The 21595-nt window shown below is 42.9% G+C and overlaps 1 protein-coding gene across 1 annotated transcript in view; it reads right to left on the reverse strand.

The window, feature by feature from the left end:
- Nucleotides 1-21595, reverse strand: part of LOC133441999 (calcium-binding protein 8-like) — a 117058-nt gene that overhangs the window by 14413 nt on the left and 81050 nt on the right. Inside the window, exon 5 of the mRNA XM_061719866.1 lies at nucleotides 3858-4014. Coding sequence (XP_061575850.1) covers nucleotides 3858-4014 — 157 coding nt within the window. The remainder of the gene's footprint in view (nucleotides 1-3857; nucleotides 4015-21595) is intronic.

Here is a 21595-nt window from a genome sequence, read left to right on the forward strand (position 1 = left end):
TTTTTGTGAGGGTAGCTCACACTAGCTACCCAGGGGAACACGGGGAGAACATACAAACTCCACACAGAAAGATCCTTTCGCCAACCCCACCCATGGTGTGGGCACTGAAGTCATGGGGGAACTAACACGCACTTCAGCACCCACAGCGTCCCCCGGCGGGAATCAAACCCAGGACCTTCTTGCTGTGAGACCGCTGCACTACCAGCTGCGCCACCGTGCCCCTCATTAATTGATAGTTGATAACCTTATCGATCGATCATCGATTAGTTGATAAGCGGCGTTTTTCCCCCATCTGAGATACAAACATCATTTTTTTTGCTTATATAAAATACAAAGGACATTTTAATGTATTCCTTAATCAAATATTTATTTGATACAAAAGTAACAAAAAGACATTTTTGTACCACAAGGAATATAATATAAAGTGCACTTCAAGGCTATTGGTAGTAGCAGCAGCCATAATAGTGTCATTTGTGTCAAGCAAATTTTAAGTTCTAGTTACGTTTTAAGTTAGAGTTTCTGCAGTGTTCAAAATAAAATGATGAGACCTGCTGTATTGGAGCACATTTTCTTTTAGTTAAAACTGTAGCGGGGACAGATGTTTAGAGAAACCTATGTACGTACCGGGTGAAGGCTGATTTATGGTTCCGCGTTACAACAACGCAGAGCCTACGGCGTAGGCTACGGCGGCGGCTCTGCGTCGATTTAAGGCGGAACCTTCAGGCTTTAGGGGAGCATATCGGAGAACAACCAGAAGAATATAGAGTGGATTAAAAATAAAAGTTAAGCACTGAGCTACATGTGTCTCCCGTCTGGGCCATTGCAGACTCATTGCCTGAGCATGATATTACTAAAACCAAACATATCCGCCGTCTCTTTCTTACTTTATGTGCGCGGCGCAGCGAGTTGTGTCGCATTAAATGTGGTCCGGGCGTAATACCAGCTGGTGAAATTAAACGAAAAAAAAAAATAAATAAATAGATTAATTGTAATCGTTAATTCTAATCGGGTAATTTCATAACGGCAATTAATCGAAAATCGATTCATTTTTAACATCCCTACTCTGAGGGCTGATGGACCCCGAACATCCCCCCTGCCCTCATCGCTTACTTAGAGCGTGAACTTTTAACCTGCAGGACGTGTTACCCGTGCTACTTTTACTGCTTCTCCATCCACCTGTACCGGGTGCGTCAGGGGTGAACCTTCCTTTCACCAGCACTTTGCAAACTTTTATTGATGAGCAGCCGCCGCTACTCGAGGTGCACTCGATGACAAAGGGGAAATTGGAGAAGAGAAGAACACAAATTAAATTTGGGTCTCTCTGTCAGAATGTGAAACGTTTGAGACACACGCTGGTTCGGACTCAGTCACCCGGGTCCTGGTAATTCACAGAGGCCTGAAGCAAGATGAGTGGACTTCCTTTTTCTGTCCTTGAACACATTTCTCCCCCCGTCCAGAAGACATCCTCGGTTTAAGAGACTGGGGGGAAGTTTTGAGCTGATAATCTTTGGAAATCATGCAAATCAACGACCCCCACTGTCCGGTGGGTTGTTTACCTGGTGTCGGATGTGGTTGTGAAACCACCTGGTCGGAGACTTAAGATGCTCCTCTCTAGGCCTGTGTTGAAAAAATTCTAAATCGATTCTCATATTAATTCCTAAAAATCGATTCTCATGTCTAAAGATCGAATTTTTTTATTTTATTTTTTAAAATTTTATTTATTTATGTATTTTTTTTTTTCATCATTGCATTACAACTTTTGGTTATTTTTTTGTTTATGCCCAAAAAAGGAATATTTTGTTGGACACGAGAATAACTGGTGCCATGTGTTTTTGCCTTTAAATATGTTTAAAGGTATGAAAACATTAAAGTGTTAGGTTATAATTGCATACATTATCTATATTTCATTACTTTATATACTGTCTTGGGGTTCCATTTGCAAAAAATGCTAAAAACCAAATGCTCAAACATTAAAAACCAAAATAGACCGACAATGGAGCAAATAAAAACGGAATGTGGGAAAAAAAGATGTTTCTGAAAGCAGTTCTATCAGCATTCTGGGAGCTGATTGGTCCTTACAGCATCATTAGCTGCCAATACTTGCTGTTTATTCTCAATATAATACTAGTAGTACTATTTTGCAGTCATATAATTCATGCAACAGCTCAAAAAACAGTTTTAATAACACTAACCCAAATCAATATCGGAATCGAATCGAATCGGATCGAATCAAATCTTGATAATCGATTCTGAATCTTAAGAATCGGAATCGAATCGATTCTTGACATTTGAATCGATCCACAGCCCTACTCCTCTCCTCTATTTTAAGATAAAATACACTGTTTTGAGGATGATAATGGACACATATGGACATCAGAGAGAGATGAATTCAAAGAGGAGTAAAAGAAACCGTGAAAAGATTAAACCGAGGAAGGGCTCGGATTCCACCTATCAAACACCTACAATCTCCCAGCCTGTAGCCGGATTGGTCATGATTAGGAGCTGAAATGTGCTGTAGATGCAGATGTGGATGAATAATCTGCTCTAATCTGGTCCTGCGGGGCAATAAAACCCTGAAAATCTGAGTGGCTCGTGGAAGATTTGCTTTCAGGTCCCAACTGACCCAAACAAAGGGAAATAGTTGTGTTGTTTTGGAGGTCTGGAGTCGGCGCTCGCCTCAAACAGCCAAATATATGGACTGAAGCTCGAAAAATGACTTTTTCACAACATATCTGCTTTAAGATTAACGTTTAAGGGCCAAAATATTTGAATTTTTCATTAGTTTTGCTCTCTGGACGGAGATTGAACTCCCCTAGTCACCATAATCAATACTCTGCAGGTGGACTGAAGCTCTGTAATTGATGCTCCCTTCAACACAAAACAACAGCAAAACAGAGGGAAAAACTTGTGAAGGTGAGTGCTAAAAAATAGCAACGTACCCTGTTGGAGAGATTGCGGCACACTGAATGCAGATCACGTGAATGTGTTTTGGAAATGTGATAAAATAATGCAGTTTTGGATAATGAAACTTGATTCACTACAGAAAATACTTGGCTATAAGATACCAAGACAGTATTGTATCTCTGTAACCTGGGTGAAGGAAATGTACAACCAATAGACGGAGACTTGGTAAAGATCTTGTTAATAGCTGGTAAAAAACAGGACTCTCCTACTCAAGATCAATGGTTACAGATTGTAAAATGAATTTAAGTGATGGAAAAGTTGACGTACAGAATACGCCTATGGGAAACTCAACTAGAAGAGAAATGGGAACAATGGACTGTATTTAAAGGAGAATGGCGACGAAGACTTGAAGAAAGATTTACAGCTGTCTAAGTGGACCGTAGAAAGGTTCCCCCCTTCTTTTTCTTTTGTTTGTTTTTCGTTTTCGTTTAATTTAAAGGATAAAAGGATTAATAAAAAGGAAAAATCGTCTCTGGCCTCGAACAATAATCAACAGATGCTTGTTAACATTCACATGTGGGGTTTGTTGTTTCTCCTGAAGCGGAACGGACTGATCCACTGGACGTGAATCAAAGTCTGGCATTCAGGAGACATCTTATGATCGTAATTATGTCAGAAGACAGAACGGCGGTGGCTCTTTTTAATGGCGAGAAGCAGAAAGTCCTGGAATGTGCCGAGCGGCTCTGGGATCCATAAATCTTGGATGTGCAGAGTGACGTCGTGCATATTTCATGCGTGCCGCTACCGAACAGCTGACCGGGTGACACCGGTCCACACGGGCACCCTGGGTCAATAAATCAGCAGATGTGCCGAGACCGGGGGGTTGAGACAGCAGGGATCCCTCCATCCCTCCATCCCTCCATCCCTCCCTCGTCCGTGACACCTTCACTCACCTCCCTCGAACTCTGTCTGGCAGTTCCCCGAGTTCTCCTTCAGGCTCTCCTCCTCGTTGATGATGATGTTCTCGATGTCCTTCATGGTGAGGTGGTCGCGGAAGGCGTAGAACAGGATGTGCTTCAGCTCCTCCAGGGTGATCCTCTGCATGTCGAACTGGGGGGGGGGTGAGAGATGAGAGGGAGCCTCAGAAAACATAAATAATGTGTGTGCACTGCAGAGGAGCCCGCTGTATAACCCGTGTCACTAATGCAACAACCGTCCCGCCAGCAGGTCCACTACCAGTCTGAATCAGAAACCCCAGGGGGGATCTGGACCCCAGACATGACATGCCTTCTCCCGTCAACACGTCCTGCACAATCCTTCTTGCAATCAGATTTGATTTGGTTCAGAACCGACATCCATGACCGGCCGAGTCTTTGAGGAGACAACTGGGGCGGAAGAGAATCTCAGAGAAGAGCAACTTAAAAGTGCAGAATTTATGTTCCTAGAGGAAGGATGAGGAAGCAGTTGCTGATTTCTCCTCCTACAGTGCAGAAAAATCCATAAACCAATTAAGGAATCTGGAGGAATTTCAGTGTATAAAGTATAAAAGCGTCAGGGAACCGGCCCTGCGTGATTTCAGGTCCTTCGCAGAGACGTTCTTCATCAGTCAGGACTACAATCGGCTTCATCGGCCGAGTTCGGACACTCAGAGTCACAGAGAGAGAGAGAGAGAGGCCGGAGAGACTGCTGTGTCTCGTGTCATTGACGAGGCTCGACCTTCACACGCTTCAATGTGTCTTAGTTCAGTTATGATGTAAACTAAAAACAGATCAGACCAATCATGATAATGTATGAACTTAAAATGCACATATGTAAACTGGCACATTAAGGAAAATGGACTATATATGTTGCTGTAAAGTATATCCAGTGTAACATTGGTGATACATTTGCTTTTGTCATCACAGAAATATGAAACTACCTTATTCTAGCTTCAGTCAATCAGAATCCAGCCCCATGTCTATGTCATGTTTGACTTTACTGGTGAAGTTTGTTTCACAAATTAGATTTGAATCAACTAAGTACACCTACAATTTACGTGGTCTTTTGTGTTTTGCTGCAAACTTTGCTGTTCTCTATTGTTTAAATTGTGTTTTTGTATTTGGATTGTTGTATGGCGACCTTGAGTGCCATGAAAGGCGCCTCACAAATGAAATGTATTATTATTATTATTAGGGCCCGAGCACTTACAGTGCGAAGGCCCTATTGTATCTGTAGGAATTTTTCTTTCTTTCTTTCTTTCTTTCTTTCTTTCTTTCTTTCTTTCTTTCTTTCTTTCTTTCTTTCTTTCTTTCTTTCTTTCTTTCTTTCTTTCTTTCTTTCTTTCTTTCTTTCTTTCTTTCTTTCTTTCTTTCCCTGCCCCCTAAACGTGCCCCAAAAGTCACCAAATTCTGCACCAAGCCAGGCCTGGTGATAAATGTGATATTTCATGGTTTGCATTAACGGGCGTGGCAAAATGGCTCAACAGCGCCCCCTTGAAAACTTTGTGCCTCAAGCCCCACAATACGGTTTGACGTACATGCACGAAAATCGGTACACACCTGTATCATGTCGCAACTTAAAGAAAAGTCTCTTGGCGCCATGGCCGAAACCGAACAGGAAGTCGGCCATTTTCAATTAATCGTGTAATTTTGGTGCAATTTATGCCATTCCTTCGGCAGTTAATACGGCCCGAACCGTAACCTGCACCCAGGTGTGTTATACATCAAAATTTGCGTCTCCATTTTGCGACTACGCACATTACTTTTCTCTTCCAAAAGCGTTACCGTGGCGACGCTAGACGCCAAAAAATCGCGCCCCCCCTTCATCTGATTGGTCCATATTTGATAGTTTCACCAAAAGTCACCAAATTTTGCATGCAAGCCAGGCCTGGCGATACATTTGATATTTAATGGTTTGCATTAATGGGCGTGGCCTAACGGCTCAACAGCGCCCCCTAGAATACTTTTCTCTGCCATAACTTTTGAATGGTTTGACATAAAGACTTGTGGGTGGTGTCATCGGACATGGTTTTGAGTCCTTGACCTTCATTGGTGCAAATTAGCCCCGCCCCTTCTTCTGATTGGTTGTCCCCATTTTCTGCTATAACTTTTGAATGGTTTGACATAAAGACTTGTGGGTGGTGTCATCGGACTTAGTTTTGAGTCCTTGACCTTCATTGGTGCAAATTGCATGCGCAAGGGCCCATTCATCGCTGCTTGCAGCTTTAATTATCATTATTATTACCTTGCTCTCCGTGTATAGAGGATGAACTTCAGGATTTAAACTTTTAAATTAACAATATGTTCATCAATAATATAATCACAAGCACAGAGGACCGACTTGGGACACCAGTTAAGTTAAAAATGAAAGCTTTTCTGTGGGGAAAGATATTGTCAGGAGGAGCACATTGAACCATCTCAAAGTGGACAAATCAGTATTCCAGATCTATCTCGGACGGATCTGGGGAGCTGTGCGCTCAGGATAATAATCAATAACGGATCATCGAGACAGCTGCCAGCTGCAAGGACATCAGCCCGACTCTGGGGGGGCAAGAGTCGCATTGTGAAATTCATCTAGCAGCATTAATTCAGAAATGTACACAGATTTTAGAGAAACGTGTGCAGCCTCCAAACAGCATCTGTGCATTTCCTTTTTACAATCATAGAAAATTATCACAAAGTCTTGCTGAGGAAAACAAAGCTACGAGACAACAAACTTGAAGCGCCCTCTTGCACACTTTCAGATGCTTGGATGACGTTTTTAAATGATGTTAAAACGAGGAAATGTAAGAATAACTTTACTTTTTCGTCATGTGGGACGAAACTGACCCAAAGATTCCTCTGCAGGTTTAATTACCAACAATAAATAATGAACGCTGATCAAGTAAAAAGTAATTAAATAAACATCTGCACACATATCCCAAGTGAATCTTTACTCTGCGAGGTGTTGATCTGACGCTCTCACGCTGATAAGAGGAGGCACAAAGCAGATGCATCGATTAGAGTGAGTGATCTACGGCCAGCGATTGATTTAAGGTCCCACAAATCCATCTTAAAGACGAGCACGCCAACACGAGCAGACCAGATCGCCCTGAACGTATCGTCACGTTCATATCAAGGTTTCCTGTTTAATGATGGTAGTTAAACATAATTAATACCATCAGTCTATTGATAGAATAATTGCTGGCTTCCCCTTCACGCGACCCGGTCAGTTCAAGCTCTCATTATTTTCCCAGATGGACTTTCGTATGTCCCCGATGTCCATCTGGAGATGACGAAGGACGCTTTTCTGCTCCGTTGGGGAGCATCATCGGAGCGGCGTGGGGTCGACGTGGGAGGTCGAGGTGTCGGACTCTGCGTGGAAGTTGCTGGGACTTGAGATGTCTTAAAAAAAACCCTCAATTCAGATGTACGGCTAATGTCTCTTCTAAGTTTGTTATTTGTCCGATCAAATCTTTTATTAGGACTGAGGTGAAGATGATGAACAGGACCTGCAGCTCCCGGTGGGTGAAAGCAGAACAAAATTCATTTACATAATTGATGTACATATGTCTACGTTTCGTTGCTGCTTTAGTGAAACCTTTCCAGAATAATCTGCATTTGATGGCGTACGCCGCGGTGCTGAAGCAGGACGGAGGCTGATGGCGGGAACACAGCGTAGCTTATGTTAAAATACTGGTTTCAATTTCACTTGAGGGAATATGGGATAACTTTTTTTTAAAGTATCATCTACCTAAAACCAGCTCAGAGGGACAGTTGACACAATGACGGGTGACTAAGAGACCTGAGAAGAAATGAAAGAAGAGAAAACGAGCGTTAAGAGACCAAACAAGAGTGAATGTCTGCTAGTGAAGCAGTTTAGCCTCCACACCTGCAGGGGGACCCCCAATATTTCCTTTGAGCCTCTTTGATAAGTTTCAGCTTCAACAGTTGAAGCTGGACCGACGCAGCGAGGACCCCGTCAGCAGACCCATCCTGTGGTTAGGGTTCGGTTACAACTTTCAAGGATGGGTGAAACATCATCCTTAATGTCTTTGGACTTCAGTTGTATTTTTGTAATCAAAGAAAATACTTGCTAGAACTCAACAATGCATCATGATGAAAGATCTTTTTTCTTTTTGGGACTAGGTTTTGGGACTAGGTAACTCTGAAGGTTTACGAAAGCCCTGTAGCACCCTATAATGTAATAATTTCCTGAAAATGTAATAACGCCTGAAAATGTAATATATTTTGCACTTAACTCATTCGAAAATGTAATAAAATCCAATAATGTAATAACTTCACCAATAATGTAATAAAATATCCTGACTGATATTGTAATAACATTTTTACCGATAATGTACTACCTTATTACATTATTGGGAATTTATTACATTTTTAGGTGGGTCTTTTTTTTCAAAACTGATAATGTAATACTTGACAGATATTGTAATATCCATCCATCCATCCATCCATTGTCCACCGCATTATCCGAGTCCGGGTCGCAGGGGCAGCAGTCGGAGCAGGGATCCCCAGACTTCCCTCTCCCCAGACACCTCCTCCAGCTCTTCCGGGGGGACTCCAAGGCGTTCCCAGGCCAGCCGAGCGACGTAGTCACTCCAGCGTGTCCTGGGTCTTCCTCGGGGCCTCCTCCCGGTGGGACATGCCCGGAACACCTCACGAGGGAGGCGTCCAGGGGGCATCCTATACAGGTGCCCGAGCCACCTCAGCTGGCTCCTCTCGATGTGGAGGAGCAGCGGCTCTACTCCGAGCTCCTCCCGGGTGGCAGAGCTCCTCACCCTATCTCTAAGGGAGCGCCCCGCCACCCTGCGGAGGAAACTCATTTCGGCCGCTTGTATCCGGGATCCCGTTCTTTCGGTCATGACCCAGAGTTCATGACCATAGGTGAGGGTGGGAACGTAGATCGACCGGTAAACTGAGAGCTTTGCCTTTCGGCTCAGCTCCCTCTTCACCACGACGGACCGATACAATGACCGCATTACTGCGGCCGCCGCACCGATCCGCCTGTCGATCTCGCGCTCCGTTCTCCCCTCACTCGTGAACAAGACCCCAAGATACTTGAACTCCTCCACCTGAGGCAGGAACTCTCCCCCGACCTGGAGGGTGCAAGCCACCTTTTTCCGGTCGAGAACCATGGCCTCAGACTTAGAGGTGCTGATTCTCATCCCAGCTGCTCACACTCGGCTGCAAACCGCCCCAGTGCATGCTGAAGGTCCTGGCTCGAGGGAGCCAACAATATTGTAATATATATGTAACATTCTTAGACACATATATATTACAATATATATGTTCATTTTCAGTCCAGAGTTCTACATTTTGTGTTTTAAGAATCTAAGAATGTTATATACGCTGGATTTGAAACACCAGAATGACTATTGGGTTAAATTGCAGACTTTCAGTACCATGTAATAAATTCCCAATAATGTAATAAGGTATTTAGGTAAAGATGTTATTACAATATCCGTCATGATATTTTATTACATTATTGGGGAAGTTATTACATTATTGGGTTTTATTACATTTTCGATTGAATTAAGTGCAAATTTTATTACATTTTCAGGCATTATTACATTTTAAGGAAATTATTACATTATAGGGTGCTACAAGCCCCCTCTTAGTGAGCCCACTCATGAAATGTTCAGGGGCATGAAGACGGTTCCAGATGGACCCGGTTCTAGAGGGACGGAGGAACCAGAGTGAGGACAGCAGTGGACCAAATGAAGTACCATCGCGTTGATATTCAACAACATCACCTGGCCCAGGAAGCCATGACTATGCCACATTACAGCAGTTGTACGTGTCCGTTTGGACTTCCTGGCCAACATTTTGTCGAGTCCACAAAGAGAAGTGTTTGCTGCATTTAACAGTTTCACAACGAATCGGAGAGTGAAGGATGCGATCGAGCGATCTTCCTGGCAAGCCTGACGGCTGGATAATTACACAAATCGCTGCATAAATCACACGGAGACACTTCCTGTCGATGCCCGTCATTACAGCTTTGGAGTGAGGTACAGAGCGTCCACCGCCATCACGTCTCAAATGTTAATCAGCGTCATTATGAAGGTTAATTAACAGGGTGGGGGTCAAAATTTTATCTTCTGTTATTGTTCTACGATTAAAGTTAATGTAACTGTTGGCGAAGGTAAAATGATGGGCAGTAACTCAGTCATCAATCTAACACAGAGACAATTATTCCTTATTGATCGTGCTTGGAGAAGACATCTGATGGCAAATCTTCTATTCCTAGAGGTTCACACGCTTTAAAATGCTGCTAATATAAGAAAAGTCTTGTGGTTTGAACAATGAACTGTCCCTGAGTCCTAGCCGGCCTTTAAAGGATTATTCATCTAGATCAGGGGTCAGCAACCCGCGGCTCTATAGCCGCATGCGGCTCTTTAGCACGGCCCTAGTGGCTCCTGGAGCTTTTTCAAAAATGTTTGACCTTTTTTTTCCTTTTTTTCTTCTTTTTTTTCTCTCTTTCTTTGTTTTCTCTTTTTTTTCTTCTTTTTTTTCTCTTCTTTTCTTTCTTTCTCGAAATTTTGACTTTTTTCTTGACATTTCAACTTTTTTCTCGACATTTCGACTTTTTTCTCAAGATTGTACTTCAACATTAATCTCGACATTTCGACTTTTTTCTCGACATTTCGACTTTTTTCTCAAGATTTCGACTTTTTTCTCGAAGTGCATAATGAAAAAAAAGAATCTTCCCCCAGTTATAACTAATATAGAAACATGCAGCATGTGTTGCCTTCATTATAAGGCTGATACAAGACTTTTCACTTTTTGCGGCTCCAGACATATTTGATCTTTGTGTTTTTGGTCCAATATGGCTCTTTCAACATTTTGGGTTGCAGACCCCTGATCTAGATTAAGATCACATATCAAGGCTGATGAGAGCATCACGAGTTCGGCTCGCCGTGACAAGCTGTGTGTGATGCCAGTTTTCTGATGCAGAGAGGTGCAGAGAACTGTTCCTTCTCCAGAGCTCACACTAAGGAGCCGCGCTAGTCTTCACGCTCCTTTATGACCCAGGTGTTGGGCCACAGTCCTGTGTTGAACTTGGGAACACTTAATTTCAATTCTGAGGCCCAACTCTGAGCTCAGCCTCAATTTCCTAACGTAGACCGCATGGTTTGAAACAAAGGAACCTCCATAATGAGTCAAAGCCCCGGCAGGCTTTGCATTTACGGCCCTTGGTGATAAGGAATAGCCTCTCTTCCCCCCTCTCTTCTCTCTTCTCCCTCAGCTCTGTCCACTCTGCCATGGAGTTCTCTGTGAGCTATGAAGAAGGTCACAGCTCCTATCTTAGCATGATAAGCTGCTAGCTATGAGCCAGCCTTCTCCATTATTGTGCCTGAAGAGGCGTTTGGTTGCCTTGAAATGGCAACCACAGTCTGCAGCGCCGCAACGAGTGACCCACGAACGTTCCGAGCCCCAGATGAGCCGAACGAGGGAACCTTGCACGCCCCGACTTCAGACAGACCTGGATTGAAGGGGGCCCAGCTTCAGTGCCGATGCTGAATCCCCTCATCCACACGGAGACGAGGAGAGCAGGAGAGAGACGCTTTTCACCAGGGTCACCTGTGGAGTGTAACCATCCAGCTGTTCACCATGGAACGCTGACCAGCCAGACCAACCACCTCTTTCTTCAATGACAAAGATCCACTTAAGAGGCTGTTTTGTGTCTTGGCAGAAAAACATAAAATATTTAATGTTAGGAAAGAACGCTGCCGCCAGAGTCCTAACAAACACCAGGAAACTGGACCATATTACACCGGTCATGAAATCGCTTCCAGTGAGTCAAAGGATAGAGTTTAAAATCTTACTGCTGGTCTACAAAGCCCTGAATGGTCTTGCTGGATCTGTTAGTTCCTATGAAGCTCCCAGACCCCTGAGGGTCATCTGGATCTGGTTTGTTGTGGTTCCAGAACCAGAACCAAGCAAGGTGAGGCAGCGTTCAGTTATTCTGCTCCTCACCGGTGGAACAAACTTCCTGTAGACCTGAGGTCTGCTCCAACTGTAGATCCTTTAAATCAGGCCTAAAAACATTACTGTTGTTAGGGCTCGGCCGGACGGGGCTTTCCTCCGCGGCCCGGCTGGTGCTGGGAGCGCGGAGTCGGCGTGGCGACGAGCACGAGCCATAGGGTTGCCACCTGTTCCGTAAAATACGGAATTGTCCTTTATTTGAGAAAAAAATTTGTAAATTTATCAATAATGAACAAAATAAAACACAGGAAACATTAAGGCCAGCAAAATCTTTGTGGCGGGACAACAGGACCTTTGGGGCGGCAGTAGCTCAGGTGGTAGAGCGGGTCGTCCAATGATCCAAAGGTCGACGGTTCGAATCCCTCTCTTTCCCAGTTACTGTCGTAGTGTCCTTGGGCAAGACACCTTACCCAGCTTGCCCCGTGTGAATGGGTATGAATGTGTATGAATGTTGGTGGTGGTCGGAGGGGCCGTTTGGCACGGAATGGCAGCCACGCTTCTGTCAGTCTGCCCCAGGGCAGCTGTGGCTACAAATGTAGCTTACCACCACCAGAGAGAATGTGTATGGATGAATAATGGTCTAAGTGTAGCACTTTGAGATTCATGAATGGAAAGTGCGTTACAAGTTAAATGCATTATTATTAGGACCTGTATCTTTCTTTGTGTGTGCCAGACAGCGGCGAGGACTCGGGCTTCACCTCCAGGTAGGGCTTGGGAATTGGGAATTAAAAGTTGCGTTCCGTATTGAACCAATACGGACATATATTATGCTCTTATTTATTGAGGTCATAATATACAGGTGAAGGTCGGAAAATTTGAATATATTGCAAAACGTCATTCGTAGTAAATTTAACTAAAGGTGAAACAAATATATTATTTCTCCTGTTTTTTTTCTCCTATTATTTCTCCCTCCTGGAACGAGCTGCAAAACACCTTGACTCTCAGAGAGCTGGTCTCACTTAATGCTTTTAAATCGCTCCTGACAGATCTTGAGATGTCCAATTCTGCCTGCAGATGCTATGAGTAATGTCAACAGTGTTTTGTTTTGTTATGTGCCGTGTCATACAGTATGTCGGAATCATGTTACTGTGTTGCTGCCTGTCTTGGCCAGGACCCTCTTGTAAAAGAGATTTTTAATCTCAATGAGTTTCATTTCCTGGTGAAATAAAGGTTAAATAACATTTTTTTTTAAATGTCTCCACTACATTCAAGTTCAATGCTATCAAAGCACTTTAGTTTAGTTTATTTTATTTTGCACATAAAACATAACAGTAAAAGACAAAGGTCAAATGAAGCATTGTGCAGGAGAGGTGGAAGCCAAAAAGGCTTATGAAAGTGCCTCCCCTTTATAAAACAAACATAAACAACAATAACAACAGCAAAAGCAAAAACACAATATAGAAATAGATAATATAAGACAGAAAAAGACAATTTAACATGAAAAAGAAAAACACTACTGAATTATTGAAAGATGGAAAAAAATGAAGGAAATGTAGTATAATTGCATGAAAAAAAGTACAATTTAAAAACTCCAGATGTGTTTCTGATCTTAACTAAAAAATGATTTTTCAAGTGTTTTTTTAACAAAGCCAGTGAAGATATTGATTTTAGTGATGTAGGTAAATTGTTCCATAGCGACGGTCCTCTGTATTTTAAAGTGCGTTGATTGTGTGAAGTCCGACATAAAGGAAGGTGAAAATTCTTTGAGTGTCGTGTCTGGTATGAATGGATGTCTGAGGAAAACTTCTGGAAGCTGAGTGGCAGGTCATGAGATGAATATACAAACTTATACATAAACACACAGGTTTGATAGGTATTCACAATGAAGACAATTAACAAATTACATTTTCTAAAAAGAAAACTTTAAACTTTAAATCAAAGCATTTTGTTTTTTCATATAAAATAAACACATTTTTATGCAGTTTAGAAGTTTTGGGGCTTTTTTTTGGCTCCTGCGCAGCTGAAATCAGGACGTCCCTTATTTCTATTTCTGAAAGGTGGCAACCCTAACGAGCCGGGCCCGCGCCAGCGGACAGAGTCGCACACCTGCAGCTCGTCAGCCTCATCAGGAGGAGAGGATAAAGAGCGGGGCTGAGTGGTTCAGTACGGGTTTGTTTTGCAACATTGTAAGTTTGTGAGCCTTTTGGACTGTGATTAGTGAGTAATTTATTTCTGCTCGGTGCCCGTTTGTTTTCGAGTTCCTGTGAGGAAAGTTTGTGTTCTTTTTGGAGTAAGGTTTTTTGTTGTTCCACTTTCTGTGGGAGTCCTTTTTGTTCCGTATTAAACCACGCCGTGATTGTTTCAGCTAAAGTTACTCCTGTTTGCAAGGGCGAAACTTTAGTTTCAGAGGTGGGGGGGACACAAGTAGGATGGGTAAATTTGTGCGTGTAGCTGTAGCGTGGATGTGCAGTGTGGCTTTGTAAGACTATGTGTGTGTGTGTGAATGCGAACGATCAAACAATTTTAATATGCATTTACTTTTTTAGACACTTTTTAACTTTTTTTTTTGCCCGTTTTGGGAAAATGCTGGATCTGCTTTCTTGGCCAGGCTTGATTTTTCATTTTTCAAAAGCTTGGGCACAGAAAAAACATAGGATTTCATTGACTCCTTGTTTATAATGGAGCCAAGGAAATTCACAGTACCACTTCTCTTGATCTTAAGGTTTTGTTGCTGAGATGCTGTTCTACAATCACTTTTGGGCTAACATGGTTGGGTTCCTGCCTGCACTTCTTCTCTTGCGCCTGTCTCCACATATTTCTCCTATGAAATATGAAAATAGATCATGTTCATTCCTTCCTTTCCTTATAAACAAACCAAAATCACCTAACCATTTACAACATATTAACCTACCTGCACTACAGTGCTGCTGCTTTCCCCTGCCTCTCTCTGAGTTTGAGCCTGCGGTGTAAGTCCAACATTACAGTTAGTGAAGTAACAGCAGAGAGAAAATGTGCTTTCCATACTCTATACAACACACATAATCAGAGGTGGCCGGGTAGAACTCAGTTACATTTGCTTGAGTAAGGTTTAAGTTTATACTTCTTCCTATTTAAGTTTACACTTCTTCCTACTCCTTTTTTGTCACATGTAAATCAATTTATCAAGTTTTGAAGGATGAAATTCCTTGTTTTGTTTTGTTTTCTTAAACTTCTCATGAAGTGTTGTTTCTTTTTTACATGTACAAAAATAAAATACATCAAATCAAGGTTTTGTATAAATTGTTCTTTTAAGAGTAGTTTTAATGCAAAGTACTGTGTGTGTGTGTGTGTGTGTGTGTGTGTGTGTGTGTGTGTGTGTGTGAGACTGTGGGGGGGGGGGGTATTATAGTGTTGGTTCTCTCTCTCTCTCACTCACTCACAGTCTACATCTTAGCTAGCTAGCAACAATAGTGTATAAAGTAATGTTGAGTAATATTTGGCTACTCATCTCTGCACAGCCTACCTGCAACACAGCAGTGCTGCTGCTTTTTTGTCCCGCTGCAAAAATGTATTTTAAACTGAGCTGCCGGCTACTCTTCATTTCTGCGCCGCGTCCTGGCTGTCTGTCTGTGAAGGCTGATTTATGGTTACGCGTTAAATCGACGCATACTAAGCGCACTGTACATTGCGCGTCGCCGCGTACCCTACGCCGTATGCCCTGCGTCGATTTAACGCTGAACCATAAATCAGCCTTGAGCGGCACTGAGGGGAGAGGGGAGGAGGGAGGGAGAGCGGGGCTGCCGGGCCGTCAGTACCGTCGCACAGAGTGTCTTGATGATTCGCAATTACAGGCTGAGCCTACCGTTAGTTTTTAAACTGTAAAAAGTGGGGGGGACAAAAACCTGATTTTGAAAAGTGGGGGGGACATGTCCCCCCTGTCCCCAGTGGAAATTGCGCCCATGCCTGTTTGTGTCGCGCGATTGGGTTCAAAGAAAACCAATTCCTAACAACTGTTTAATTAAATACTTAGCTGCTGTACTCTACTGCCCTTACTTTTTAACAACTTGTGCTTTTTATTATTTTACCTCTTTTCTTATCATTTTATTTCATTCATTTTTTATTAACTGTTTAAAGCAGCACAACGTAACTTTCAGCTTTTCTGAGTTTGGCGGCATCTTGTGGACAAAATCGGTAGTGTTTTACCAGAAAGAACACTACGTTTCCCATGAGCACCAGCGCGTACTGCCGGAAAACTCCTGTCCCGTCGCTGCATTTGTTTTGATGAGAGAAGACAGGACGCTTTTCTGTTTCACCAAGTGAACAGAAGGAACGCAAAAAAAGATGTTAAACTGCTGGAAAGGAACTGGAATTTACCGGGATATCTTAAACAAGGAAGCCAGGGAGCGGTATATGGAGAAAATAATGATTATTAACGGTCTGGATCCATATGAAATCCCTAAGAGATCCCTGAATCCCTGAAGAGCCATGTGTTTCAATAAATTTGTATAATAGTACAACATACAGTACATGTTTTGTATCCCTCTTACTTCTCTTTTCTTTTTTTTGACTGCTATATTATGTTGAAGAGGCGTGAGCAATATTTTTGTTTTCCTCGTGAGATTATTTTTTTCCTCTGCAGCTACAAATAGAGTTAATATTTTTTCCTCAACAAACTAGTTTTATCTGAAGATTGGGGTTAATTGCACCGCAGAGAGCTGGCCAGCAACTGCGTTTAGCTGGCGAAGTGGGGAATAAAACCCGTGTTTTGATCCGACGCCCGTCTGTGTGAGTGTTTGTGGTTTAAGGCTGTTTATGGTTCTGCGTTAAATCGACGCAGAGCCTACGGCGTAGGGTACGCGGCGACGCGCGCCGTACGTTGCGCGTCGCCACGTACCCTACGCCGTGGGTCTGCGTCGATTTAACGCAGAACCATAATTCAGGCTTTACTGTGTGGAAGCCGGTGTTTGGTCGTTACAGCCGCGATCCAAAGCGAGCAACGGCTCTTTCACTCTTTTACTTTGTTATATCAGATACTTGGCCTGCGTGGTTCTGCCTCCGAGCAGGAAACCGTTGAAAAGTTAAACCATTAGGATCTTTCCCCACGTCTGTTATGTGGAGCTGCTGCAGCAGCAACGCAGCAACAGCTTCTGCGGAGCTCTGAGCTCCACGCCCCGCCCATTTTCGTCTCGACTGCGAATCGGGAAGGAGGGGGAAGTGACGTATGCCGTAAAGCAGTCAAAGTCGTAACGATTTGTAGTTTTTTAGTGTGGCAGGGTTCCTACCATGCTCCTCAAAGTTACATAGTGCCAGTGAAGGTGATACAGACCCCTCAGACCATGACAGAGGTTCATTAAACCTGTTGGAAGTTGATGTACCATCACAATGATGATGATGAAATATTAGATTAAGGTGGAAAAGTTACGTAGTGTCGCTTTAATTGTGTCTTGCCACTTTTAATGTTGATGTAAAGCACTTTGAATTAATTGTGCTATAAAAATAAACTTGCCTTGCCTAATTAATTTAGGTTTACAATGTGAGCCAGATCGCTGATCCTGCCACAACTGTGTTTATTAGCTTAAGTGTGTTTGTTTATTTTATCTTTTGTCACGGCTGCTGTGCTCGGACTCCTTCCTTCCCTGTTACTCTGTAACGCCACCCCTGGCAACAGACTGGCATGTAGGGAATAACAGCTACTTTGAGACTGATTGGGCTGTTTAGTTATTATTTCCTGATAAGTCAGGCTGTGCCCCGTTTTGATTGATTCATTTTGATCATTCATATTGATAAGTAATCTTCTTAATTAATTATTAATAACTATCGTAAGACAATTATTAATAACTCTCTAATGACTGAACCAGCACTCCCTTTGTGGCACAACCCAGGAGATGTAAGCGACAGTAGGGCTGAAACGATTCCTCGAATAATTCGAGTAATTCGATTACAAAAAATGGTCGAGGAATTTTCTCTGCCTCGAGGAATCGTTTAATTTTGTAGATGTAGATCAAAGCAGGTATTTCGCCCGGACTACATTTAATGCGGCACAACGCGCTGACGCCCCGCACGTAAAGTTATAAGAAAGAGGCGGCGGATATGTTTGGTTTTTGTAACATGCCATGCTCAGGCAGTCTGCAATGGCCCAGATGGGAGACACATGTAGCTCATTGCTTAACTTTTATTTTGAATCCACTCTATATTGTTCTGGTCCGTTCTCCGATATGGTCCCCTGAAGCCTGAATTATGGTTCTGCATTAAATCGACGCAGAGCCCACGCCGTAGCCTACGGCGTGGGCTCTGCGTTGGTGTAACGCGGAACCATAAATCAGCCGTCACCCGGTACATACATAGGTTCCTCTAAACATCTGTTCCCGCTACAGTTTTAACTAAAAGAAAATGTGCTCCTGCAGGTCTCATAATTTTATTTTGAACACTGCCAAAACTCAAAATCTTAAAGACTTTAACTTAAAACTAAACTAGAACTTAAAATTTGCTTGACACAAATGAAAGTTCAATTGAAACACGTAAGAAAAACACCTAACCTTTTAAGTGATGTGTGTTATCAGGTGTAATGGCATTTTTAGGTTAGAAATAAGAAAATGTCTTGGTAAGATCCTTAGTTTTTTGAGTAAAGGCAGTGAATTTGGTCAACTGATGTAAGTTCAGGGTTTTTAAATGCACAGCCATGAACCTACTGTATTATATAATTTAGTTTTAGTAATGTCAATTAACATCTAATATCTTATGTATATTTATAATTGCTCTTTAACTAAACAAAAATATGTTTTATCCGATTACTCGATTAATCGATAGGAAATTTCAGTAGAATACTCGATTACTAAAATATTCGATAGCTGCAGCCCTAAACGACAGCATAAACCCGTGGCTTGGTTTCAGAAACAGAGAGTCTCTCTGACAGCAGCCGAGTGCATCTCTCCACTCGCCAGAGAAGCACCGGGATGAGAGTCGGCCCTCAGCAGAGCGGCGTAGCTGGAGGACAGCATCTGCCACTCAGAGCAACAGGTCCCGCCTAGCGCCTCCCCGAGGGAGACGGGTCAGCAGCCTAATCCTGTTTACCGGCCCTTTGCCGCTTCCTAACGATGGCATCGCCGGAAGACCTCAAGAGACGGCCAGAACTTCATCTACAGAGGAGACGAGGAGCAGATAAAACCAACATTATGTGTTCACCGTCCCGCAGACGTCCTCGGAGCACACTCACCGGAAAGCTCGACCTTTACGGAGAATACGGAGAAAGAAAAAGGGAGTCAATCTGCAGGGACGCCTTAGAAAAGATTTCTGGACACCCAGAGTAGCGTGACCTTTACCTTCCCTCCGAGCCCCACGCAGGAAACCTTTCAGCTGCTTTGTCACATACTCTTCAGGCTCAAGAGCTCTTAATGGAAAGTTTGGAGGAGTTGAAAATGTCACACAAACGTGGAAACCTGCTGTGTCAAAGCTCAGTCAGACTCCTGGACTGAACCAGCGTCTCTGTCTGGTACAAGTCTCATTTCAACAAAAACCTGAACCGGCATGAAAAAATCCCTCAAAAAACTCAACTGTTACCAGGTTCAAGCAGAAAAGAGATGTCCGTCTGCAGCTCGACGTGATATTCCTCAAGTTAGCTGCAGGGCACAGACGCCAACGACAGCGTGGTGAAGTTTAAATGGTCACGTGACTTTTTACACCTCATGGGCGAAGTAAAGAAATAAAACTCTCATTTAGCGAACCTAATTGCTTGAGGTTGTTTAATGTTGAATTAGTTTGAATCTGCGTTTAGCGATGTGTCACAGATGTGTCCCGCCCCCAGTGTTGTATTTCATTATGTAGCATCTGTCTTCTCCAACCGACCGATCATTTTACGGCGCTATGCAGCACGTCGACTGTGATTAAACCAGCTCATGGAGACCGTCAGAAGCAGCAAAGACTAATGGTGGATTCACACTAAAAGCGTCGAAAATCACCTGTGGAGGCTCGGGACCATAGACATATATACGTAGACGCCCCATCGAGCGCTGAGCAGTACGTCAACGTCGCCGTCATATTGGATGTGGCAAGACTGCGCTGTAAACTAATACAAGTAAATGGACTTATTTTCACAAAGCGCCTTTCTACAAAGAAATTTACGTTTTACGTCTCGTTTATTCATTCATACACACACTAATATACTTGGGAAGCAGTTAGGCACCAAATATAATATATTTAATGTTCTCAGAAGGCAAAAATAAGAACTTTATTGATCCCACATAGGAGTAACTCCTGTTATATCAGCTGTAGAGAACAAGGTAGTGCCGAAAAACAATATACAGTATATCCCCCCTCACAAAAATAAGGAAAATAGAGAAACATATTTTCTCATAACCAAAACATATTTAAACATTTTCAAATAACAAAATAACATATTTGAACCATTTTTCAGACAATAAAATAACATTTGAACCATTTTTCAGACAATAAAATAACATTTGAACCATTTTTCAGACAATAAAATAACAATAAAAAATAAAAAAAAAAATGGCTCAAATATGTTATTTTGTTACTTGAAATGTAAAATATGCTTTGTTGATGAGAAAATATGTTTCTTTATTTTTCTTATTTTTGTGAGGTGGGGTGGTGGGCGGGGCTTCAAGCTGCGCTGCAGAACTGGAGGGAACAAAGTGCATAAAGTCCACATATATTTCTATATATATCGTGCACATCTTCAGTTTCCTATTTCACCATGGATCACACTTTGGGAAGCCTTCTTTATATTTTATCGTTATTTCCTCGTAGATAAGAGAGAGTTTGATGCTCCTTAACAAGGTTGGTCCCGGATCAACAGCAACCATCAGAGTCGTTGGTCCCGGTGAAGCTGCAGTCTGTCTGTGGTGAACACTGACACACCGGGTCGTAGCGGATTTAGTCATATTGTTTAAACTGTGTTTTGTGATTAATAAGCACGGTTTAAAATTATTTCGCATTGGATCAATGTAGCAAATAAAATCGTTGGGACCATACAGCTCCTCAACCATCAGTTACGTGTTTCACATGAGCAGTTCAGGTAAAAACAGAAGTCAAATCAGCAAAAATGTCATTTCACTGGATGAAATATATTCATTCCTGATAAAATAAGTGTGTTAGTGCACAGTTATGCTCATGTGTGCATGTGAATGAGTGTACGTTTGTGAGTACATGAAAGTAAAATCTGCATGGCTTCTTGCTTCGGGAATCCTGGTCTGTGATTGGACGCTGCCTCGGCGTCACCGCTGCTCATTTACATAAAGTTGAGATTTTTCAACTTCAAATTGACGCTCTGGACGCCTCCAACGCACTGCTCCCGACGCCACCAATGCCTCCGTGGCCTCCGACGCCTCTCGCAGCGCGCTTTCAAAGAAAATGAATGGTAACCGGACGCCTATGACGCCTGTGGCGCTTTCAGTGTGAATCCAGGGTAAAAAAAAAGTGTCAACAAGGCAGAGACTGAGCAAGAGACAAACCTAACCTCCATGCATGTAGGGGGAGCCACTGGGCTGAAGATTCCTTTGTGTTTTAAGGCCTCCGAAGAAACGGTCTGGCATCAAGTGCAGCTGTTTAAAGCCTCACTTGCTTCTCACAAAGGCCGCGTTCAGACTGCCAGCCAATATCCGATTTTTAGCCCATCCAGATTGAAACTGGATGACTCTTTTGAAGTTTGAACAGTCCCAAACCGCAAAAGATCCGATTTTTGCAATCCAGATCGAAACCACCTCCGGGAGGTAGTTTCATATCGCATTCATATCGCATTTGGGCAGATGCGTCTCAGTCTGAACAGCTCCAAACACTCAGATCGGTTTTGACTG

Source organism: Cololabis saira, chromosome 4 (assembly GCF_033807715.1).
Source record: "Cololabis saira isolate AMF1-May2022 chromosome 4, fColSai1.1, whole genome shotgun sequence".
Classification (NCBI taxonomy): Eukaryota; Metazoa; Chordata; class Actinopteri; order Beloniformes; family Belonidae; genus Cololabis; species Cololabis saira.